Source organism: Magallana gigas, chromosome 9 (genome assembly GCF_963853765.1).
Source record: "Magallana gigas chromosome 9, xbMagGiga1.1, whole genome shotgun sequence".
NCBI classification, from domain to species: Eukaryota; Metazoa; Mollusca; class Bivalvia; order Ostreida; family Ostreidae; genus Magallana; species Magallana gigas.
The window spans coordinates 20,656,411-20,677,694 of NC_088861.1; the positions used below are offsets into that span (position 1 = coordinate 20,656,411).

General features: G+C 33.2%; 2 protein-coding genes across 2 annotated transcripts in view; one reads left to right on the forward strand and one right to left on the reverse strand.

Annotated features, from left to right (window-relative positions):
- Positions 1-12,033, reverse strand: part of LOC105317114 (ubiquitin carboxyl-terminal hydrolase 47) — an 81,816-nt gene extending 69,783 nt beyond the window's left edge. Inside the window, exons 1-3 of the mRNA XM_066070485.1 lie at positions 11,900-12,033; positions 4,227-4,433; positions 656-769 (exon numbers count right to left, since the gene is read on the reverse strand). Coding sequence (XP_065926557.1) covers positions 656-769; positions 4,227-4,433; positions 11,900-11,938 — 360 coding nt within the window. The 5' untranslated portion in view covers positions 11,939-12,033. The remainder of the gene's footprint in view (positions 1-655; positions 770-4,226; positions 4,434-11,899) is intronic.
- LOC105317113 (large ribosomal subunit protein uL1) lies at positions 11,995-21,177 on the forward strand. The gene is made up of 5 exons (XM_011413649.4): positions 11,995-12,123; positions 12,831-12,983; positions 16,535-16,683; positions 18,995-19,167; positions 20,974-21,177. The coding sequence occupies exons 1-5, from the start codon at positions 12,119-12,121 to the stop codon at positions 21,142-21,144; spliced, it is 651 nt and encodes a 216-aa protein (XP_011411951.1). The 5' UTR covers positions 11,995-12,118; the 3' UTR covers positions 21,145-21,177.
- The last annotated feature ends 107 nt before the right edge of the window (positions 21,178-21,284 follow it).

Consider the following 21,284-nt stretch of genomic DNA (forward strand, 5'->3'; position numbering starts at 1 on the left):
CACACCAAAAATGATAACACTGTCCTTGTAGTTTTCAAGAAGAATTTAAAAATGTAACAGTGTTATTGCATGATGCACAACACATAATGCATGACAACGGACAAAGACCTATTGCAACAGGTGACCTAAAGAGTTTATGTGAAGGCCAACTGGGAAAAATAATCATGATGCAAAGAAAAGAGATGATTAACTATTTACAAATACTGGAATAAAGTTATTATTATAAGAAGAATCAAAATTCATGACACTAAGGGTGCAATTTCTGAGTGCATTTAAGTGCCATAAAAGATGGAGGCTTAATCTTGTAACCCCACAACAAAGCCATGCTATGAAGTAATGATTTGAATATGTGTAACATATGAGATGAAGTGGGAACTGTAACATCTTTGAATGGCAAGATTAATGCTTAGAAATATCAAAAGCTGGCTGGTTTTCCTGCTGGATTGTACAGTACCGATCAGACCCAACCTAACACCAGAGTAAACCCCAACTATTGCCAATTTGGTCCCACTTTACTGTCCAATTTTGTGAGATCCAATAAATTTGAACCATATAAGACATATTGGCCCCAACTCAGATGCTGACCAAGGGGCCATGAATTTGATACATTTGATGCAGGACTAAGTGGACATTTTAAGCATGCATTTAACCATACCTGTACTTTCTGTGGTAACGTTTCCTCCTTTTCTGTAATTGTGAAGTTGTGTTTCTTAATTCCAGATAAACACACCTCTTGTAGTTTCTTGTACTCAAGTTTTCCCAAAGAAACCTTTGAAAAAATTGGAAACTTATCACAAACACATAGTTCAGTGATAAAATTAGCATTAATAAGATGCTTGTACCGGTACATGTGATATCAAAACAAGAGGTCCATGGGGCCACATTGTCACCTGAGCAACAATGACATTATGTGAGTGTTCAAAGGATATTGTGCAATATGGCCCCTCGGTAGAATAACAAAACATAGGTAATCACAGATTACAAACCTCACTGAGACGAGGCATCAACTTTATGAGGCATCACCTTTATGAGACAACCTTAATCATATTATATGAAAATCATATTTCATGATATTGGATATTCATAAATACTGCTTTGACACAAATTCGTATATCATATGAAACAAGGGGCCCATGAGGCCACATCACTCACCTGAGCAACAATGGGCGTTCAAAAGATATTGTGCCATATGGCCCCTCGGTAGAATAACATGCTGGTAGATACATAGGAGAAAACTCTAGATTATTGTATGACATTATGCACTATTGTAATGAATATAATAATCCTGGTCTTATTCTTCTGGTCGATTTTGAAAAAGCATTTGATTCTATCTCTTGGAAATTTATTTACAAAGTATTGCATTTTTTTAATTTTGGTGAAAATTTTATAAAGTGGATAAAGATTTTGTTTAAAGAGCCTAAATTATGTGTTATTCAAAATGGTATTTTTTCTGATTTTTTTCATATGGGACGAGGTTGTAGACAAGGGGACCCAATTTCACCATACTTGTTCTTACTTTGCGCAGAAATAATGGGTATAATGATTAGAAATAATAATCTAATTAAGGGAATTGTTATTGAAGATAAGGAATACAAATTATTACAATATGCTGATGATACTGTCTTATTCATGGATGGGTCAGAGGACTCCATCAGGTCAACTTTATCTTTAGTCAACCAGTATTCCAAATTTTCTGGATTGAAACCAAATTATGATAAAACACAATGTATAAAGATTGGATCTACTGCTTATACTGGCAATAATTTATATGAAAAGTACAAAAACCTAATGTGGTCACAGGAACCATTTACAGTCTTAGGTGTTACATATTGCATAGACTTAGATACAAATACTATGTTTGATTTAAATTTTTTGCCAAAAATTGAATTAGTTAAGAAATTAATATCATCATGGTCAAGAAGGATTTTAACTACTGCAGGCCGCATAACAGTAGTAAAGACTTTGCTTATACCCAAATTCAGTCACTTATTGATGACGCTACCAAGCCCACCTAAAGAAAAACTCAAAGAAATTGAGAACTTATTGTTTAATTATATATGGAATAACAAAACAGCAAGGGTAGCTAAAAACATTATATGCCAAAGTTATGAATACAGCGGCATGAGAATGACATGTCTTGACTCTTTTTGTAAAAGTTTAAAAATCACATGGATTCGCAGATATTTTGATAATTCCTGTAGTTCACAATGGAAGCATTTAATAAAGGATTTAATTCCAGATATAAGTTATCTAGCTATATATGGTGTAGATTTTTATAGAAAGTTTAAGAAAGATGTCAAGAATGCTTTTTGGATTGATGTTTTCTCAGCTTTATCAGACTTAAGGCTATGCATTGATAATCTGACATCTGTTTTAAGTCCAGTATGGTATAATCAAGATATATGTATAAACAGCAAAAGTGTCTGTTATAGATCATGGTTAAAAAAGGGTATTCAGTTTGTTTTTGATTTTTACAATACCGACGGAACCTTGCTAGGATATCATGAATTTTGTACAAAATTTGATTTAAAAACACCATTTACATTATTTTTTGGAGTAATTGATTGTATTAGAAAATTACATTTGAATTATGACTATGATAATATTCAAAGAAGTCAACCTTTTTTCCCAAAATTCTTACAATTGATTACAAAAAGCAAACAAGGTGGTAGAGATTTCTATGATGTTTTTATTAATCAGAAGTACAGAAAGCCAAAAAGTGAAATCAAATGGGAAAATATTTTAAACTTAAATGTTGACAACTCTTGGTGGAAAAAACAAAATATTTTGTTTTTTAAGATAACCAATGATATACAATTAAGATGGTTCAATTATAGAATTATACATAGAATCTTAGCAACGAATACATTCTTATGTAAAATTGGCATTACCAATACAAATTTATGTAGTTTTTGTAAGATATATCCAGAAACACTGTGTCATCTTTTCTGGGAATGTGAATTTGTTGAAAATATTTGGGAAAATACATTGATTTGGTTCAAAGAACAGTTTGGAATAGATATATCTCTAAACAAAGTTGATGTTTTGTTAGGAAAATACTATAAGTATTACAATATATTTAATTTAATAATATGCATAATTAAAAAACATATTTATAGAAGTAGGAGCAAGAATTGTAAACCCTCATTTGAAAGAGTTAAAGAGGAAATTGTTTATTACTTTCACTGTGAGAAACATATTTATAAAAAAAATGGTGACATGGAAAGTTTTAACAAGCGATGGAACCTGATAATGTTTTAAGAAAAAGGATCATTATTTTTTATGCAGTTACAGATGATGTAATACAATTATCTATTGCAAAAGCAAGATTAACGTAAAATTATAGTTGTCTACATATTTTCATATGCATGTGTTTGGATGAATGATGTATAAATGTTAAAGAGAAAAACCTCTCACGAAAGTGTACAAGTTTATATATTTATATATAACTGTATGTAACTTAGTACTTGGTGATCCCAGGGCCCCAACCCTGGCACCAAATATATAGCTTTATATTAAGTGATGGGACAATAAAAGGTTTAAAAAAAAAAAAAAAAAAAGAATAACAAAAAATAAATTATATTGTAAAGTATTCGAATTTTACACTTATTTTTGCATACACATAATCTTTGACATTGCACCTTAATGGAATACTATTTTTACCCAGAATAAGAAAATCCTACGCAAGATATAAAACTAAAAATTTGGTAGGGGTACACTGTTAACTTCCAATTCCCTATATTTCCCTGTTGAGGCCTCACTTGTGTGGACATACCTCTTACATCATCCTGATACTCTGTAGCAATCAAATTATCAATTTTTTTCATTCTTTTAAACAGGCAGGAGAAAAGTACATTAAATATACAGGTCAATACATCAATCATTTACAAACAGAAAATGCACTTAAAACAAGAAATAGATGCACAAAATCTAAGACAAAGTAGGGAATACTACACGTTGGCCACAAGTTTCAGGTATGCAATTGGCAGTATGAAATCAAAGGGTTTATATACCTCTGTGGTGGTGTCTATTTATAAGTGGTGTTAAAGTCTTCTTTTTTTTATTTCAGTTGATATCCTTAATTACTAATCAGAGACCCTATCTACATATATAAGCACTTTAAACCTATGCGACAAAGACTATGCGCAATGCTACCTGTTGTGGGTTCTAAATCTACCTCTTTTTCATCACTTAACATGTATGCAATGATACAATTTAATGCCTACCTCGTGTATCTCAGCTCCTGTTTGCTTTTCATAGGTAATATCAATTGTGTCATCTATATAACCAAACTGCTTTGCCACTTGAGATATCATGTCCTTCACCATAGTTGAGGCTGGTAAGTTTATGCTATGGCGTATCCCATGGCACTCAGTATCTAGCATGTCCCGGACAATACATAAAATCTTTTCTTCATCAGCTACACAGACATTCTATAAAAAATAATTGTCATACTAAAGGTGCTGATTAACAATGTAATTAATAATGTTACAAAACGACCCAATTTGACACATTCATGTTGATCAGATCTAAAAAATACTTTTATGGGTGTACATTTTCAAAGCATTAAAAGAGGAAGTAGATGTACATACAGTAATCATAAACATCAAAACCCTTATAAAATAATGAAATTCTTTATCCTGCAAAACCATGTAGGAATCCCAGTCCTGCAATCCTCATGCCTAATATATTATTTAATCTTTATAATATATAATAAACTTATTAATTTAACAACTCTCATCACCTAAATAACAATTAAAGCACAGCAAGGACTGCAAGCTTTAACGACAAGGCCTGGTTGCAGGGATCAACATTAACGGTTGCCCGATTGCCAGGGGCAAGTAAAATCTCTATTCGGGCAAGTGAAACTCTGGGTAGACTTGTCCGATCCAGCAAGTAAAATTTCTGATTAGAAGTATGTCTTTTGTTTTGGTTACAAATAATTTTTATCTTAAAATCAACATCCTTTCCGAATTGGAACTCTTCAGTCTTCTGTTACCTTAGGTAGCAAGGGACAGTTTCGGATAAAGTACCCTCAATATTTTTGTAAAATTGAGAGTTGCTGTACTTGAAGGCTTATGAGTGTTGCTAAAATTCATGAAATGATTTTTAATGATTATCATTAGTTAGAGGGGTGTCTCTTGTTGAAATTGATATGCATAATGTAGGCCCCTTTCGTTAGGTACATGAGAATCAGAAGTAAAATGCGAAACCTGCGGCTATGGTTGTTGTGTTGACTTTACACAGTGAAATTGCAAGTTACAGACGGGAGATAAATAACACGAAAAGTAGGTGGATGGGACATTGTAAACTATACACCGGTAACTTTCTGACATCTGATAGTGCAACATGCATGCGGTACGGAAGGTCAACCCTCTGCAGGGAATTAGCTGGGGGAGGTCTAAAAAGCTGAAAAATCATAAAAAATAAGCAAAATATGAGAGGGTCAAAATCTTGTAAAAACCAGTATGTAGAGAATTTTACAGGTTTTGACAGGTAATTTTCTTCAAAAATTGGTGATTGGCCTTATAAAGAGTGAATTTAAGGTATTTGTGCTGAATGGGAACAGAGGAAATTGTATCAAAAAAACTGTCCCCTGCCACCATTAGCGTTTAACTTTAGGTAAGTCGTTCCATATGACATTCTTGTTACATTGATTTACAGATCGGGCGAATATATATCCATGTGCTCGATGACAGTTCTTTTTCGTATTACGGTATGTGCTGTCACGATAGAGAGCCAAACCATGTGCATGTTACGATATTCTGAATGCATTTGTTGTACGACTTAATTATTTCACAAACACGTGTGTTGATGGAAACGGAGAAAGTTCGGTTTTATTAAACGTCATGGCATCATGCACAGTCTTCTTTTTAGCTCACCTGAGCCAAAGGCTCAAGTGAGCTTTTCTGATCACAATTTGTCCGTTGTCTGTCGTCGTTGTCGTTGTCGTTGTCGTCGTCGTCGTCGTCGTTGTAAACTTTTCACATTTTCATCTTCTTCTCAAGAACCACTGGGCAGATTTCAACCAAATTTGGCACAAAGCACCACTAGGTGAAGGGGGTTCAAGTTTGTTCAACAGAAGGGCCACGCCCTTTTTACAGGGGAGATAATTGAGAATTATTGAAAATTTGTTGGTATTTTTCAAAAATCTTCTTCTCAAAAACTATTAGGCCGGTAAAGCTTAAACTTGTGTGGAGGCATCATCAGGTAGTGTAGATTCAAGTTTGTTCAAATCATGGTCCCCGGGGGTAGGGTGGGGCCACAATTGGGGGATCAGGTTTTACATAGGAATATATAGAGAAAATCTTTAAAAATCTTCTTCTCAAAAACTGTTTGGCCAGAAAAGCTCAAATTAAAATGGAAGCATCCTCAGGAAGTGTAGATTCAAGTTTGTTCGAATCATGGTCCCCGGGGGTAGGGTGGGGCCACAATTGGGGGATCAAGTTTTACATAGGAATATATAGAGAAAATCTTTTAAAAAATTTCTTTTAAAAACTATTAGGCCAGAAAAGCTCAAATTAAAATGGAAGCATCCTCAGGAAGTGTTGATTCAAGTTTGTTCAATTCATGGTCCCCGGGGGTAGGGTGGGGCCACAATTGGGGGATCAAGTTTTACATAGGAATATATAGAGAAAATCTTCAAAAATCTTCTTCTCAAAAACTATTAGGCCAGAAAAGTTAAAATTAAAATGGAAGCATCCTCAGGAAGTGTAGATTCAAGTTTGTTCAAATCATGGTCCCCGGGGGTAGGGTGGGGCCACAATTGGGGGATCAAGTTTTACATAGGAATATATAGATAAAAATCTTTAAAAATTTTCTTCTCAAAAACTATTTGGCCAGAAAAGCTCAACTTTGAGTGGAGGCATCATCAGGTAGTGTAGATTCAAGTTTGTTCAAATCATGGTCCCCGGGGGTAGGGTGGGGCCAATATTGGGGGATCAAGTTTTACATAGGAATATATAGAGAAAATCTTTAAAAATTTTCTTCTCAAAAACTATTAGGCCAGAAAAGCTCAAATTAAAATGGAAGCATCCTCAGGAAGTGTTGATTCAAGTTTGTTCAAATCATGGTCCCCGGGGGTAGGGTGGGGCCACAATTGGGGGATCAAGTTTTACATAGGAATATATAGAGAAAATCTTTAAAAATCTTCTTCTCAAAAACTGTTTGGCCAGAAAAGCTCAAATTAAAATGGAAGCATCCTCAGGAAGTGTAGATTCAAGTTTGTTCAAATCATTGTCCCTGGGGGTAGGGTGGGGCCACAATTGGGGGATCAAGTTTTACATAGGAATATATAGAGAAAATCTTTTAAAAAATTTCTTTAAAAACTATTAGGCCAGAAAAGCTCAAATTAAAATGGAAGCATCCTCAGGAAGTGTTGATTCAAGTTTGTTCAAATCATGGTCCCCGGGGGTAGGGTGAGGCCACAATTGGGGGATCAAGTTTTACAATCCTTAAAAATATTCTGGGAAAGTTTCCGGTCCAAAACTCAGTACTTAGTGTGAAAGCACAGGTTATGAGATTACAGGTAGATTTAAGTTTGATGAAACCATGATTCCCTAGAGAATAGTGGGGCCACGAAAAGGGGGGGGGGGGTATAGGAATAGAGAAAAATCTTCTTACAGGTACAACAACAAAAGGGGCTTTACTAAAAAATAAGAGGTGGATAAAAATTGGCAGATTTTCAATTTTTTTAAAGCAAGATCTACTGTACTCAGTTGTCAAGATATTTTGATATTGTAAAGCTAATTTGATCAGAATTAAGGCAATTGTTGCTCAGGTGAGCGATGTGGCCCCTGGGCCTCTTGTTTTAAATACTTTGGAGGGAAACAAAATGAAAGTAAATCAAAAGAATCAAAAGATTCTACTGAAAATTAAAAAAAATACGAACTTAAAAGAAAACGGAAATTTGCTGATTCTTGGTAATCTGAATTTGTAGGTTTATCTGATACTGACACAGGTATGACAATCTGATCATCAAGATCCAATTGCCTATGTGCTGTAGAATAACATTATTGGCATATTACTACTTGTTTATATCAAAAAAATTGATTTACAGTGTGTTTTTCTTATTACTGAATTCGTGCAACAAAGTATAAGATTCGGGCATGTCAAAATTTGAGTTCACTTGCCCAAAGGGCAAGTGAATTTAAAAGTTAATGTCTATCCCTGCAGAAACAGAACCAACAGGAATAAGATGGAACTTCACTACAAAACTTAAAGATTTGGACTTCGCAGATGACCTTGCCCTACTTTCTTCAGAATTCTATGACATTCAACAAAAGACACAAAAACTTAATGAAACTTCAAGACAAGCTGGCCTCAGAACTAATAAAGAGAAGACCAAAGTAATGCAAATTAACACAGATGTAAGAAAGGCAGTCAAGATCGACGAGAAAGACCTAGAAAATGTAGAAACATTTACCTACCTAGGGGGCATAATAACAGCAAAAGGAGGAGCTGACAAGGACATTAACAACAGACTTGGAAAAGCCAAATCACAATTTGGAAGGCTCAGGAAAATCTGGAGCTCATCAAAGTTTTCCATAAAAACTAAAGTAAGATTGTTCAACAGCCTGGTCCTGTCAGTTTTATTATATGGCAGCGAAACATGGAAAACAACAGAGCGGGACAAGAAAAAGATTAACACCTTTCAGAATAGATGCCTGAGAAAAATCCTTAGGCCAGATAAAATATCAAATGAAGAACTGTACATGAGAACAAAAACAACTCGAGTAAGCGACATCATACTTATGAGGAAATGGAATTGGATTGGCCATGTCCTAATACTGCAGAACAACAGAATGCGCTCTTTTCTCATTTTGTTGGAACTTCCAAAGACAGATCCTTTCATATTGAAGTTCCGAATGAAAATGAAATTGGACTAAACGGTAAGTGAACGCTGAACGAATGCTGAACGCAAGGTGATCGCTTTGTGAACGCACGGTGAGCACTTTGTGAACAGTGAGTGCTAATGGAGCGGAGCAGAGAGGGCAAGTGAACACATGATGAACACATGGAAAAATGGGAAAGTAGAACGTTTCAGGGATTGTATTGGTTCTGTGCATTTCTGGTTAATCTATTTGTGAATTCTTTTCTAAAGTGTAAATTGTTGACATCAGTTTCTGGTTTATGATCATCAATGGCTACTAGGGATGGGACGATCCACAGATGCACCGGTGCATCATGGTAATTATTTTGACAATATTTGGATCGATATATTTACCATTAATACAACGATACCTAAGCGAACTTTTTTTTCCAAAAATATCCGAGCTTTTTATATCGGCTATTTTTAGTTCGCACACGTAATATGAAAGTACAAATCTCGTTAAGTTGTCAAAACTGTTAGGAAGCTAAATTTGGAGTGTGGAAAACTTTTTGATAACTTGTTTATGAAAAAGTAGTGTACACAAGGCTAAAGTAGTTTGCAAATTGTGCAACGCTCATTTTAAATATAATAAAATAACTTTGATTATGTGGTAATATTTCAACAGATTGAATGAATTTTAAACCTTTATTATTTTTTTTCATTTAGTTGCAATGTGTCATGATATGAATCATATCGCATCTCATGTATCATGATATGTACCGAATCTACTAAGTACAGTATCGTCCCAGCCCTAATGGCTACTAATACTGGCCAATATTATATGCTATATATTTTGTTTTGAAACCTTTAAAAAAAAAAGGAAAAATGGAGAGAGAAAGAGAGAGATTATCTGCCGTACGTAAAAATTAGAATCTAATTTTTAAACCACTTATTACAATATTAGATCAACCCTCTATGCATATTTATGAAACTTATCTTCCATCAAGGGCAGACAAGTCGTAATTCAAGATGTTTGCAGAGCTGTTAGGGTAAGAAAACAACAATTATTTTTTGCAGCAGAGATTAAAACAATTTTGACAATATATCTCTATTGGAAATAGACAAAACTCTATACAGTAAAACACGCTTATAACGAAGTCCCAGGGACGGGCAATATTACTTCGTTATAAGCGTAATCTGTTATATCCATCAAGTTTACAACATGAAATAGAGACTTGGGGAATGAAATTCCCTTCGCTGTAAGCGTCAATTCATTATAAGCGTGTTTGCTATAACCGGGTTTTACTGTAACAAGTGACGAAGTAAAATTGAGCAAGGAATAAACGTATCAGTAGTGACCAAAAAAGGGCCCAAAACACAGTGTTAAGTGCAGTAATCCTTTGCATAAAATACATTAAACTGTAGTCTTTCCCAAGATATTTATGCAAGCACATTTAGACGATTTTTAAAGAAAAAAACACATATCTGTGAAAGAAGTGCAATATTGAATTCGATAAAAGGGAAAATATCCAAGATATCTTCATTGACACTCTATCATTTTTAACTCGGAAAAATTCACAGGAACAACAACAGATCGCTTACGATGATTTATGATGGGAAATGCTGACATCTTTCCTCAATTCAGAAGTAAATTGGAATACCTTGCACAATATCTGATGATTTAAGAAAATGTGATGCATACAATCAAGACAACTGTTTAATTCACGATGGGTATGATTTGAAGTGACATGTGAGCATGGCAAAAACGTAAAAGGTACATCATCTTTTGGAGTCTTGGGTATGTTTTCTCCTGGTTACATTTTCTCCTGACTCCTTGGAAGCAGGAATTTGATTGGATTACTGTGGAATCATTTTAATTCGTGGGGTTCAATGTTCGAGAGTAGCCAAAATTTTCCCGGTTCCTGTGGACATAATTTCGTTGGTAGCAAGATCAAGATAATTTTAATAAGTATTTAACAAATGATTGTATATTCGTTCATGGGGATGTAAATATGTGGACTAAGGTTATCCACAAAAGCCACGAAGATTGATCCCCCATGAACAATTATGATTTCTGACTGCGATACATTGAATGTTTACATGCTAAAATACCTGTAATACCTTTTAAAATTTCTTTTACATGCAAATGAAAAAAACAAACAAATGACACCTGTTTTCTCAGGACTGGTCGAATTTTATCATGCAGGGCTGACAACATATTGTATATGTATTGTATATGATATACTAGCTGTCAGCCCTGAATGTCTAGCTAGTTTTCTGACTAAAGTCTGTCCCAAGATATTTATGCAGCACATTTGGATGATTTTTAATAAAAATACACATACCTGTGAAAGAAGTGCAATTGAAATAGTTGAAAGGGATATTTTCCAAGATAATTTCATTGACACTTATGGAGTTTTATAATGGGGAATGTTTAAATCTTTTCTCCATTCGGAATACACTCTGAATACATTGCGCAATTTTTCAACGTTATCATCCGGGCTTACTGCAATATAAAATCTCCATAGACATCACATTTTAGCTAACAGGGGTGCTTCGACTGAGAAATCTTGGAAATTTATCATACTTTTGAATGAACATCGTTTGAACCCTGAGGTAATTTATAAATATCAAGCAATTAAGCCAAATGTGAATCCAGGATATCATGGGACAGAGTATAGTTTAAAACACTGCTTTTTCATAAAATATTTGAATTATCAAAATGCCAAATAGTTTAAAATATTAACAAAACAGTAAATGGAACATATGTCTGGGACATATGTCACGGACTACATTTATAATTATAACCACCTGAAATATTGTTGTCTGGTTATAGAGAAAATTCGAAATAATAATCACATTAATCAGTTAAAAGCATTTAAATTATTAATTCTAAAATAAAAAGGGTGTTAAGCTAACTTTTAAATGATTGTAGGAATAAGCATATTTAATTTAAATCCCAGAAATGTTCGTTCAGTCATAGCCAATTTTATTTATATTTTTTTTTTTACTTTTCATAAATGTATCTATCATACACGACACTTCGGCACAAAACATAGATCTAATGAGTGGTTTTAATGGTTGTACCTCTGTTGGGACCATTTGTGTATTTTCCGCAGTAACCATGCTTTAAGCTTTCCGAATTCCACTTATGTTACAAACGTTTCTGTGTAACCCATGGTGTACAGTACTTTCTTTTTTGTTCATAGGCCTAATGGCTGAAGTCTCGTATGTTAGCGTTGGGAGCGAGAAACACAGAACGAGACTTCCTTTCTACTTCCTTTTTCGTCACGTACGGCAAGCAAGATGAGGTAAAGGATTGTCATGTGAAAAAAATCTTCAATCATCGGGGAATATTTTTCTGATATTTAAGCGATCGAATTGAAAAAAAAGTTAAGAAAGAAGAGAACGTTAGTTTTGTACTTTTAATTCAGGGAATTTTTACGAAAAAGAAAATTAAGGGGCATGTATAACGTGCAAGTACCCATTTTAGTCGAAACTGTGACGAAACATGTAGAAATTTCAATGAAATTTCTGGACTGTTCATTTATTTAACTGAGTATTTTTTTTATTTCATTCTCATCAATACTGCAATATCGACTTGTTTCCTTCTGAAAATAAATCCTGTCTATGACCTTTGATTGACCAAGTACCCATCTGCCCATTATTGCCGGTTATATTTCGTCATTTTCAGTTATTAAAATTTCGAAAGGATCTAGCAACATCAGTTACAACACAAGTAAGACCATTCAAAAAGCTTGCCTGACTAAACAAAAATTATTCATTGGTAGCATGCAAGATCAATTAGGCCATCTTATAACAGTCAGGAGTTATTTATAATATAGGGGCTCTTTATTTTGATTTGTAGCTCAAAAACAGATAGCGGATTTCTTGTTGACTTTATGCAATGGGCAGAAATGGGTATTTGCACAAAATATATGTTCACACACTTGCGTGCGCGAGCATACATGTTTATTTCATATTTTTACAATGAAAATTTTTAAAAAATTTATTTTAGTAAAATAAATCGTGACAACTTGAACGATTCCATCAGTGCTATACTTCAAGCTTCTCAGGACAAGCCGAGAAAATTCACACAGTCCGTTGAGCTCCAGATTGTTTTGAAGAATTATGATCCTCAAAAGGACAGACGTTTTGCTGGAACAGTCAGGTAATATATACATGCTTAAGTGACAACAAATCTGAGAAAGATCTGTAAATTCATTATTAAGACATTAGTGAAAAATGAACTTAAGATCTTGAAATAGTGCTACACTTTCTTTTTCTTTCCAGTTTTAATTCTGAATGAAAGGTAGTGCCATTTGATGCTGACCCCCACCCAGGGTCAAAAAACAACTGGGAAGGCAGTTTTACTGTCGAAATACTGACTGTTTTCTTTGAAGGACAATTCAAGAGAGACCTTAACCCAGGGTCTTTAAACAACTGGGAAGATGGTGCATGATCACTGTCGAAAATTGACTGTTTTATTTTTAAATGGTAAAATTGATATACTATTAATTCTTCCAAAGATACATATCAATATTTTTAAGGGAAGTGATTTTGATATTTGTTTAAACTGCTTGATTAGGTTTTTTTGGTCCTTAACTGTGTTTAGTGGATACTGTATTAGTTAAATCAAGTATGGTTGGCATTCCATATTTGAAGTCTTGGTGTCTGAGCATGAAATCAGAGTCGGCCGGGTAACCGGTAAAGCATATATTTTTTGTCTCAACAACTGACACTCCAATTTTCATAACAATAATACTTGAAAAACATTATGGCCTAAAATAAAAATGATGATTTGTTTCCGCTTTCATGCTGGGAAAAAGTAGGGTCGGTAGGTCAGAAATTTTTTAAATATTTTTTTTCAAATTTATTTTCCCTTTATTATCCCGTCGCGCAACTTGTTGCAAAGGGGATATGATATAGCATCGCTGCTGTGCCTGTGTTTGTGTCTTCAGCCTGGAAGCAAGTTTAAAAGAAAACCCTGGCATGGTACAAGGACAAACCCTGTTAATTTTCAAGTCAATTGAGTACTTTTTAATATATCGTTAAAATAACACAATTTTAAACAAATTTTATGTACAACTAGACATTAAATACTTCCACTTCTCTTCTGTGAAACCAAAGTGAAAGTAAGCAGTGCAAATCAACAACTTGATACTGTAAATTCCTTATATTACGCGAGTACTTACTTCTGCGATCCCGCTGGTTTGTATCAAATCGGGAATATAAAATCATGAATGCAGAAATTTTCTCCTGATTTTTTATTGTTTTAAACTCTCAGAAAATAATGGCGAGATCTTAAATCTGTAAAGGATGTTTGTCACGATTTTATGCAGATGTTTATTCCTCGCTTTTAATTAGGAATCTACAGTATTTTTTGGATTTAGATCTAGTACAGGTAAAAAAAAAAAAGTAGTTTTTGTAGTAATGGAGGGCCAGTAGAATGTGGTCTCCTCATCTACATTTACATAACTATATATTCCTAAATAATGCATCCCTCACACAATAACTCGTTTCGCGAGGGGATGCTCCGCTTAGCAGTGCCCTTGTGTCGGTATGTATTGAGTCGGTGAGTAGTATCCATACGTGCCAGTTTGATACACTGCTGAATGGAAATACTTTTTATCTTTCATTATACACTGAAGAACACCAGAATTCTTTGATATATTTTTTTTTTTATTAGGATATATGCTACATGTATATAAAACAAACACTGGCATGGTCGTTCTAACATACAGCCATTTTGAAACAAAACGTTTGTGTCAAAAATCCTTTTAAAAAAAGTTTTGAGTTGGCGGAAAAAGTTAGGGTCAGTCAGAAAAGCAGAAACAAGCAATATTTTTTTTTTTTAGCCTTGTTGAAGTAAAGTTGGCCCCAAAAAAATCCCCTCCCCCCATTTTGCGCTAATTTTGTTGAATAAATTTTCCTTTATTCTCTTTAAACTTATTATCTGGTCACTAAATGACAGCCAAAACTTATTTTGGGTTGCCATTTCAAAATTTTGGGTTGCCATCAAAATATAATTCATTTGCCATGGTATTTACAGTTTGTAAATGACACAGATATATTACGAAGCAAAAAAATGAACACCCTTATGTTTGTTTTTAATCCACCTAAGCTGAATGCTAAAGTTGGCTTTTCTGATCACATTTTGTCCGTCGTCCATTCGTCTGTAAGCTTTTCATATCTTGAACTTCATCTCTAAACCCAGCCAGCCAAATTCAACCAAATTTGGCAAAAAGCATCCTTATGGGAAGTATGATATAAATTGCAGAAATAGAAGATCAGTTTATACATATTCGTAGCACTGGAGAAAATCTTGAAACTGTATTAAAAAAGGGGGGTGCATTTTTAAAAATCTTCTCAAGAACTAGTGAGTCAGTTTCAACATAATTTAGCATAAATCATACTTATTGAAAGAAAAATATAAATGCAAAACCTTATTATATATTTTAATTCTGTTCCATATTGAGCTAATTACATTAATAATGACAAAGAAGAGGGGTTCAATCAGTTTATAACTTTTGATTCATTATTTTGAAATCCATATCCCGAAAATTAGGCTCTTTGTTTGAAGCAGGAATTTAAGGATGCATGATAAAAGGGTCAATCTGACAAGGATTAATTTGTTTGTTTTAAACGTGGAGAACGCCTTTGGTTATTTTAACGTTACAAATCAAACATAGACCAGTAAATTTGGCAGCTGATAGTTTACTTGAGCAAAACAAGCAATATTTAATGCATTAAGAACCTAATAAAAGACAATTCATTCAATTGATAATTCAGTATGATGTATGAGCAATGGTTGATTTAATACATTGTGATTTGTTAAAGCTGCTTGGTCCGATTTATTTGTTATTACAGTATCAAATTTTTTTCCATACAAACCATTTATCGTAGAAAGTTATGGACTTTCTCCTATTTACACCAGCAGAATCAATCTCCTTTCAAAGTTAGAAATATTCAAAGTAAATAAAAATAATTTCTCTTTGGGCAAACGAAAAAACAAACCAAAATGCATCACGGGAATGTTTAGAAAAAGAAACCATTTGGTGTCGTCCCCCGAATGATTGGGGTCATTCAACACGCATGCTCTGCATCGATTGTAAAGAAAACAAACTTCAGAAATATTAGCGAACAAAACGTACACATGTTTATTTGTAATTTGTCTGGTCATTTCGATCTTTATTCAAAGCGATGACAAAGTCGTAATACAACTATACCCGCCTCGTCGTCAGGGGTGAAATTTAACATGAGGCGAAATAACGCGGTACCCTTTTATGTCGTTTGTTTTGTTAGCAATAATGTGTACATATTTTTCTTCATTGAAATTTGGCTTAATTGACTGGGAAAACAACTGCAAAACAACTGCAATGTCTATTATTATACATATACTAAGCATAACCATCATTTAAAAGCGTGCATAAAATTTGATAAAAAATCGGACCAAGCAGCTTTAAGATACATAGCATTTTCTCGAGTCTATTCAGTCTAAACAGACATTATTTTTGCTTATAGATATATGTAGATATATGTATGATTTTAAAAATCAATTGTTCACTTTCTTTGTTTTAGTGCATTCTTCCTGTTTTTATTGTTTACAATTTTCTATTTACCCACCATATTTGAATGTCAAGCTTCGATTTAAGAAATTATCAAATATAAAAGAGAACTGTGTAAATACCATGAGTAGTATTTTGTACATTTCTATTGTAGACTGAGGACTGTTCCACGGCCTAAAATGAAGATCTGCATCTTGGGAGACCAGATTCACTGTGACCAGGCCAAGGCAAACAACTTGCCATGTATGACTGCTGATGACCTAAAGAAACTAAATAAGGACAAAAAGTTGATCAAGAAATTGGGTAAGTGTAATAATTATAAAGTATTTGGTACAACCATTTTCAATTTTACCCGATCATTTGATCTTGTTAGTGGTACTGAAACAAATGTTTAAATATTTGCAAATGAAAAGTAAATTTCTAATATTTGAATAGATATTTTGTATTTGAATATTAGGTCACCTGTTTAACACCTGTTTGCAGCATTGTAAACTTCAGAATTGTGTTCTTTCATCACAATGGAAAAGGAAAGCTAGATTTGGGAACATTTTACTCTAAACAAAAGTAGTCATCTGCAAACTGTCCAGTTGACACAACTAGCCCTATACTTAAAGGCACAACATCGAACCAATCAAATCAAATCAGTCAAAAGGCAAACACCAATTGACCTCAAAGCTTGTTAATTTTCAGAAATTTCTCCGAAATTCTGACCTAAGACCGCCATATTTATTTATATTGAAAGTAAATTTCAAGCAGGGATTACATCATATTGAGGCTTTTTTCAATTCATACAATAGAACAATTAGTATAAGGCCAAAAAAAAAATTATTCCTGTTTCCTGTCGCCCGACCGACCCTATCTTTTACCCTCCGACCCTAAAAGTTTTTTTTTGTGATCATGATGGTGATCGGTAACTTCGCCAGAATTTCCTCAAAAAGAGAAGTGAAAGTGCCCGGTCTTCTAAATTCACAATCGTGTAAACTGACCTCACTGGCAAAATAATGATAGTAAACTAATATACAGACATTTTTACTGCATAAATTAACCTTGTGGTTATAGTATAACTTGCAACTATCTTATTTTCAGGGTTTATAAATACGGGTGATGCAACAACATACTGTGCATTGGAAATTACAAAAACGATGTTTATTACTTTGAATCCTGATATATAACAGTTAGTTAATAACCTGTTATTAGTTAATAACTGCAATAAATGTTAAAATTATCATAAAACTGCTGTCTATATTATCTTGAAAATTAAACAGATCCTCTACATAATACCGTACGATAGTAAGTGGGTCAAAGGGTTGGACTAATACCCCAAATACACGAAAGTACAGACACTGATTTGATATTGACATTAAGCTTAAACAAAACAGAAATATTTATCCAGAAAAGGATAAATACATTCATACACATGTAGATTAAATTTTGCAAATAATATTAGTTTTTATTTTTAATTTTAATTTTTTTTTTTTTCGATGCAGGTTGTTTTCTATACATTACATGCATAATAATACATAGACCTTTGGAAATTTTGAATCATCATTTACATACTGTGCACTGTGAACATACTTTTTTCTCATTATAACACACATTCTTAAAGTTTTTAAAAATAAAATATTTTTTAAAAATAAAAATTTTTTCCTACCTACCTACCCTAATTTTTTTGGTCAGGTGACAGGAAACATGAATATTTTTTTTTTTGGCCTAATGAATATATGATAGCAGAAATACCGAAATAATTTAAATTAATTTGTTTGAGCGAGTGATAATATCAAAAGGTTTTTTCTTTACTTTGAAATAAACAGGACATATTCAAAAATTAAAAGAAATCACAAATTTTTAAGTTATCAAATTTGTAAAAGTTCTTTATTTTATGTATTTTTACCTTTTATAGATGAATTGTGTAAGCCAACTGACAAACATGCTATAAAATAATTCTTTGCAAAATGGCAATGGTCTTTGCATTTGGGTGTGTATTAATCCTACCCATTGGTTGAAATCAATGCACAATATGATGTTAAATCACCCATATTTTACTACCTTAAACTGGCCATAATATAAAACAATCATATCTGACAGTGTTTATTATTCACTACAGAGTTAACCACTGTAATGAAACCATCTTTTCAAATAAGATAATTATCCTTTGGGGTTAATTTTATCTAACTTTAATTCAGAATACAGGGTGACTAACTTAAGTCTCTATTTGAGAAAATTCTGGCAAAGTTACTTTCACCTATGTCACTGAAGTCTCCACCTAGTTGGTCTATTTTTCATGCTCAATAATAAACAAAAGAGAAGAAAATAAAACCTGTAAAAGTTCATTTTGAGAATATCAGCAGAACATGTTCTAATACCAGTATTCAAAATATGGACACTTGATTGGGAAAAAATATCTTGATTTGGAAAAATATTGTCGATTTTTTTTTTTTTAATGCTGCCGGTAAGCGGACCCAAAAATAAGCCAGAAAATCCCTGTCTATTCTATTTTACAGTGTTTTTATGAAGTAAAAATGCAAATATCTTCATTAATTTAGAAAATTTTAGGGATTATGATGTTTTGTCTTTTGTTCGATACAAAACAAAAAGCACTGCATGTTTATTTTAGCTAAGAAGTATGATGCTTTTCTTGCCTCCGACTCCTTGATTAAGCAGATTCCTAAGATCTGTGGTCCAGGATTTAACAGAGTTGGAAAATTTCCCACCCAAGTATCTCATCAAGAGTCACTTGTACAGAAAGTGGAGGAAGTAAAGGGCACCATCAAGTTTCAGCTTAAAAAGGTAGCAATTGTTCTAGGCTCATTTTGTGGCTTTTAAATTATTCCACAAAAGTGCAATTACTGCTAGTAAACTTTATTTTTTATTACAACACAAGTGCAAATGTGTTAAGGTCATTTTAAAAATGAATATCGGTCATTTCTAAACATCTACTCAGTTTTATGATTAGAAATCATCATTTGTAAACAACATGAATGGGTGCTTGCTTATATATCTACCCCTAGTGATGTTCCAATCATCGATTATAATTGAAAATCAGTCGATTGTTACTGCATTCTAAGCCCTTGATCTTAAAAAGTTTCATGACAATTAATCAATTGAGGTTTTTTTTTATCCCTTTCAATGAGCGCATATCACAAACGGAATAGAATGGAATATTCCAGACACAAACTATCTAAACCTTAAAAAGGTGCGCAGTCTGAAAATTGCTGATATTCTTACTTGGGGAAATACAGCACATTCTTGAATTTGGACACCTTTTGGCTTCAAGAAAATTAATGTTGGACTGCCTACTATAGAAAATCTGTTGAATATAAATTTTTTATGGCTGGAAATACTAAGTAAATTTAAATACGGAAGCCTAGTAATGAGTCTGTTCATTGTAACTTGTTTACTTACATTTAACTAAACATTTGCACTAAACTATAAAATATAAAAACCTTCGATTATAAATCTATAAATAGTTAGTTGCGGGAAACTGATTATCGATTATGAAAATCTCACCGATTCCCATCACTATCCACCCCTGATCTTTTCAGTCCTAATCATTTGGACCCATGTGATTTTAAATCAGAGTGTTTTTATCATGTTGCAATTTACAATATATGAAATTAAATACAATCAAATTCTATTTGAGTAGTGAAAAAAGATCTACAATTTTATTAAGTCGTAAGATATTTCTAGCTTAAGATTTCTAATGAACATTCAAAACTTTTTAGAAATTTGGTGAGTCAATTTGTTATAAATTGTAATCTTGTTAACTATGTGATTAAAAACAATAATATTTAAAAAGGGAGATAATTGCAAATCATTAAAAATAGGGTACAATAACATGTCTTTAAAAAAAATCTTTAAAGAACTACCTAACCAGATATGCTAATATTTACACCAAAACTTGGATATATAGTGAAGATTATAAATTGTCTTGACAGCTGAACTAATACTAAAGCCCCAAGGGGGCTCAAAGTTTGATATAGAAATATATCTGTAGGGAAAATATAAAAAATTCTCCCAAAGAACTAAAATGCTACATTTGTGAGATTACTATGCCAGCATCCTCAAATGATGTGGATTCTAAATTGTTGAAATCATGTACCCCAAACCAATAGAAAGGTTCAAAGTTTTAAAATCTTCTCAAGAACAACGACAATGCTCCAATTTGTGATGTAACCATGCAAGCATCCTCAAATAATGTAGATTCTAAATTAGAGAAATTGTAACCCATGGACTAATATTTGGATCCCAAGAGGTGTTTAAAGTTTAACATAGAACTGTATTGGTAAAATGTTTATAAAACTTATTTAAAATAATGCAAGGAACTGTTGTTCATGTGAGCAGTGTGGCTCATAGGCCTCTTGTTAAATCTTCAAATTTACTTAAACTCGATGCTAGTTTGGCCAATAAGGCCTTTGATTATCTATACAGGATCTACATGTATCATTCTACATTGTCCAGATAGTTGGTATTATGACTCCATTTAGCTTATTTTATCATGCCTATCGTTCCTCAGGTTGTGAGTGTTAAGGCCCATGGGTCTATTGTTTTGCTAAAAGAGACAGAAGAAATACCTTTTTGTTCAATACTTCATAGGTTTTGTGCTTGGCTACATGTGTTGGACACGTGAACATGACTAAGGAAGAGTTGTATGGAAACATCACCTTGGCCATTAACTTCCTGGTCTCCCTGCTGAAAAAGAACTGGCAAAATGTCAGAGCTCTGTACATCAAGGGAACCATGACTCCAGCCCAGAGAGTCTACTGAGCTTGTATATGGCAATTAAATGATTTGAAAATATTCATTTTTATATTTATTTACAGAACCTATGTATAAAGGTTTATGTATGCCAGGGGCATAGCTGGACTTCTCTTCGCAAGCCCTAATTTTTTGATTCTGGAAAACGT

What these genes read in the sequence shown, in the direction of transcription:
- LOC105317113 (XM_011413649.4), top strand. An exon ending in CGTTTTGCTGGAACAGTCAG is followed by an intron (nt 12,984 to 16,534) that starts GTAATATATACA and finishes TTTCTATTGTAG; the next exon opens with ACTGAGGACTGTTCCACGGC. An exon ending in AAAGTTGATCAAGAAATTGG is followed by an intron (nt 16,684 to 18,994) that starts GTAAGTGTAATA and finishes TGTTTATTTTAG; the next exon opens with CTAAGAAGTATGATGCTTTT.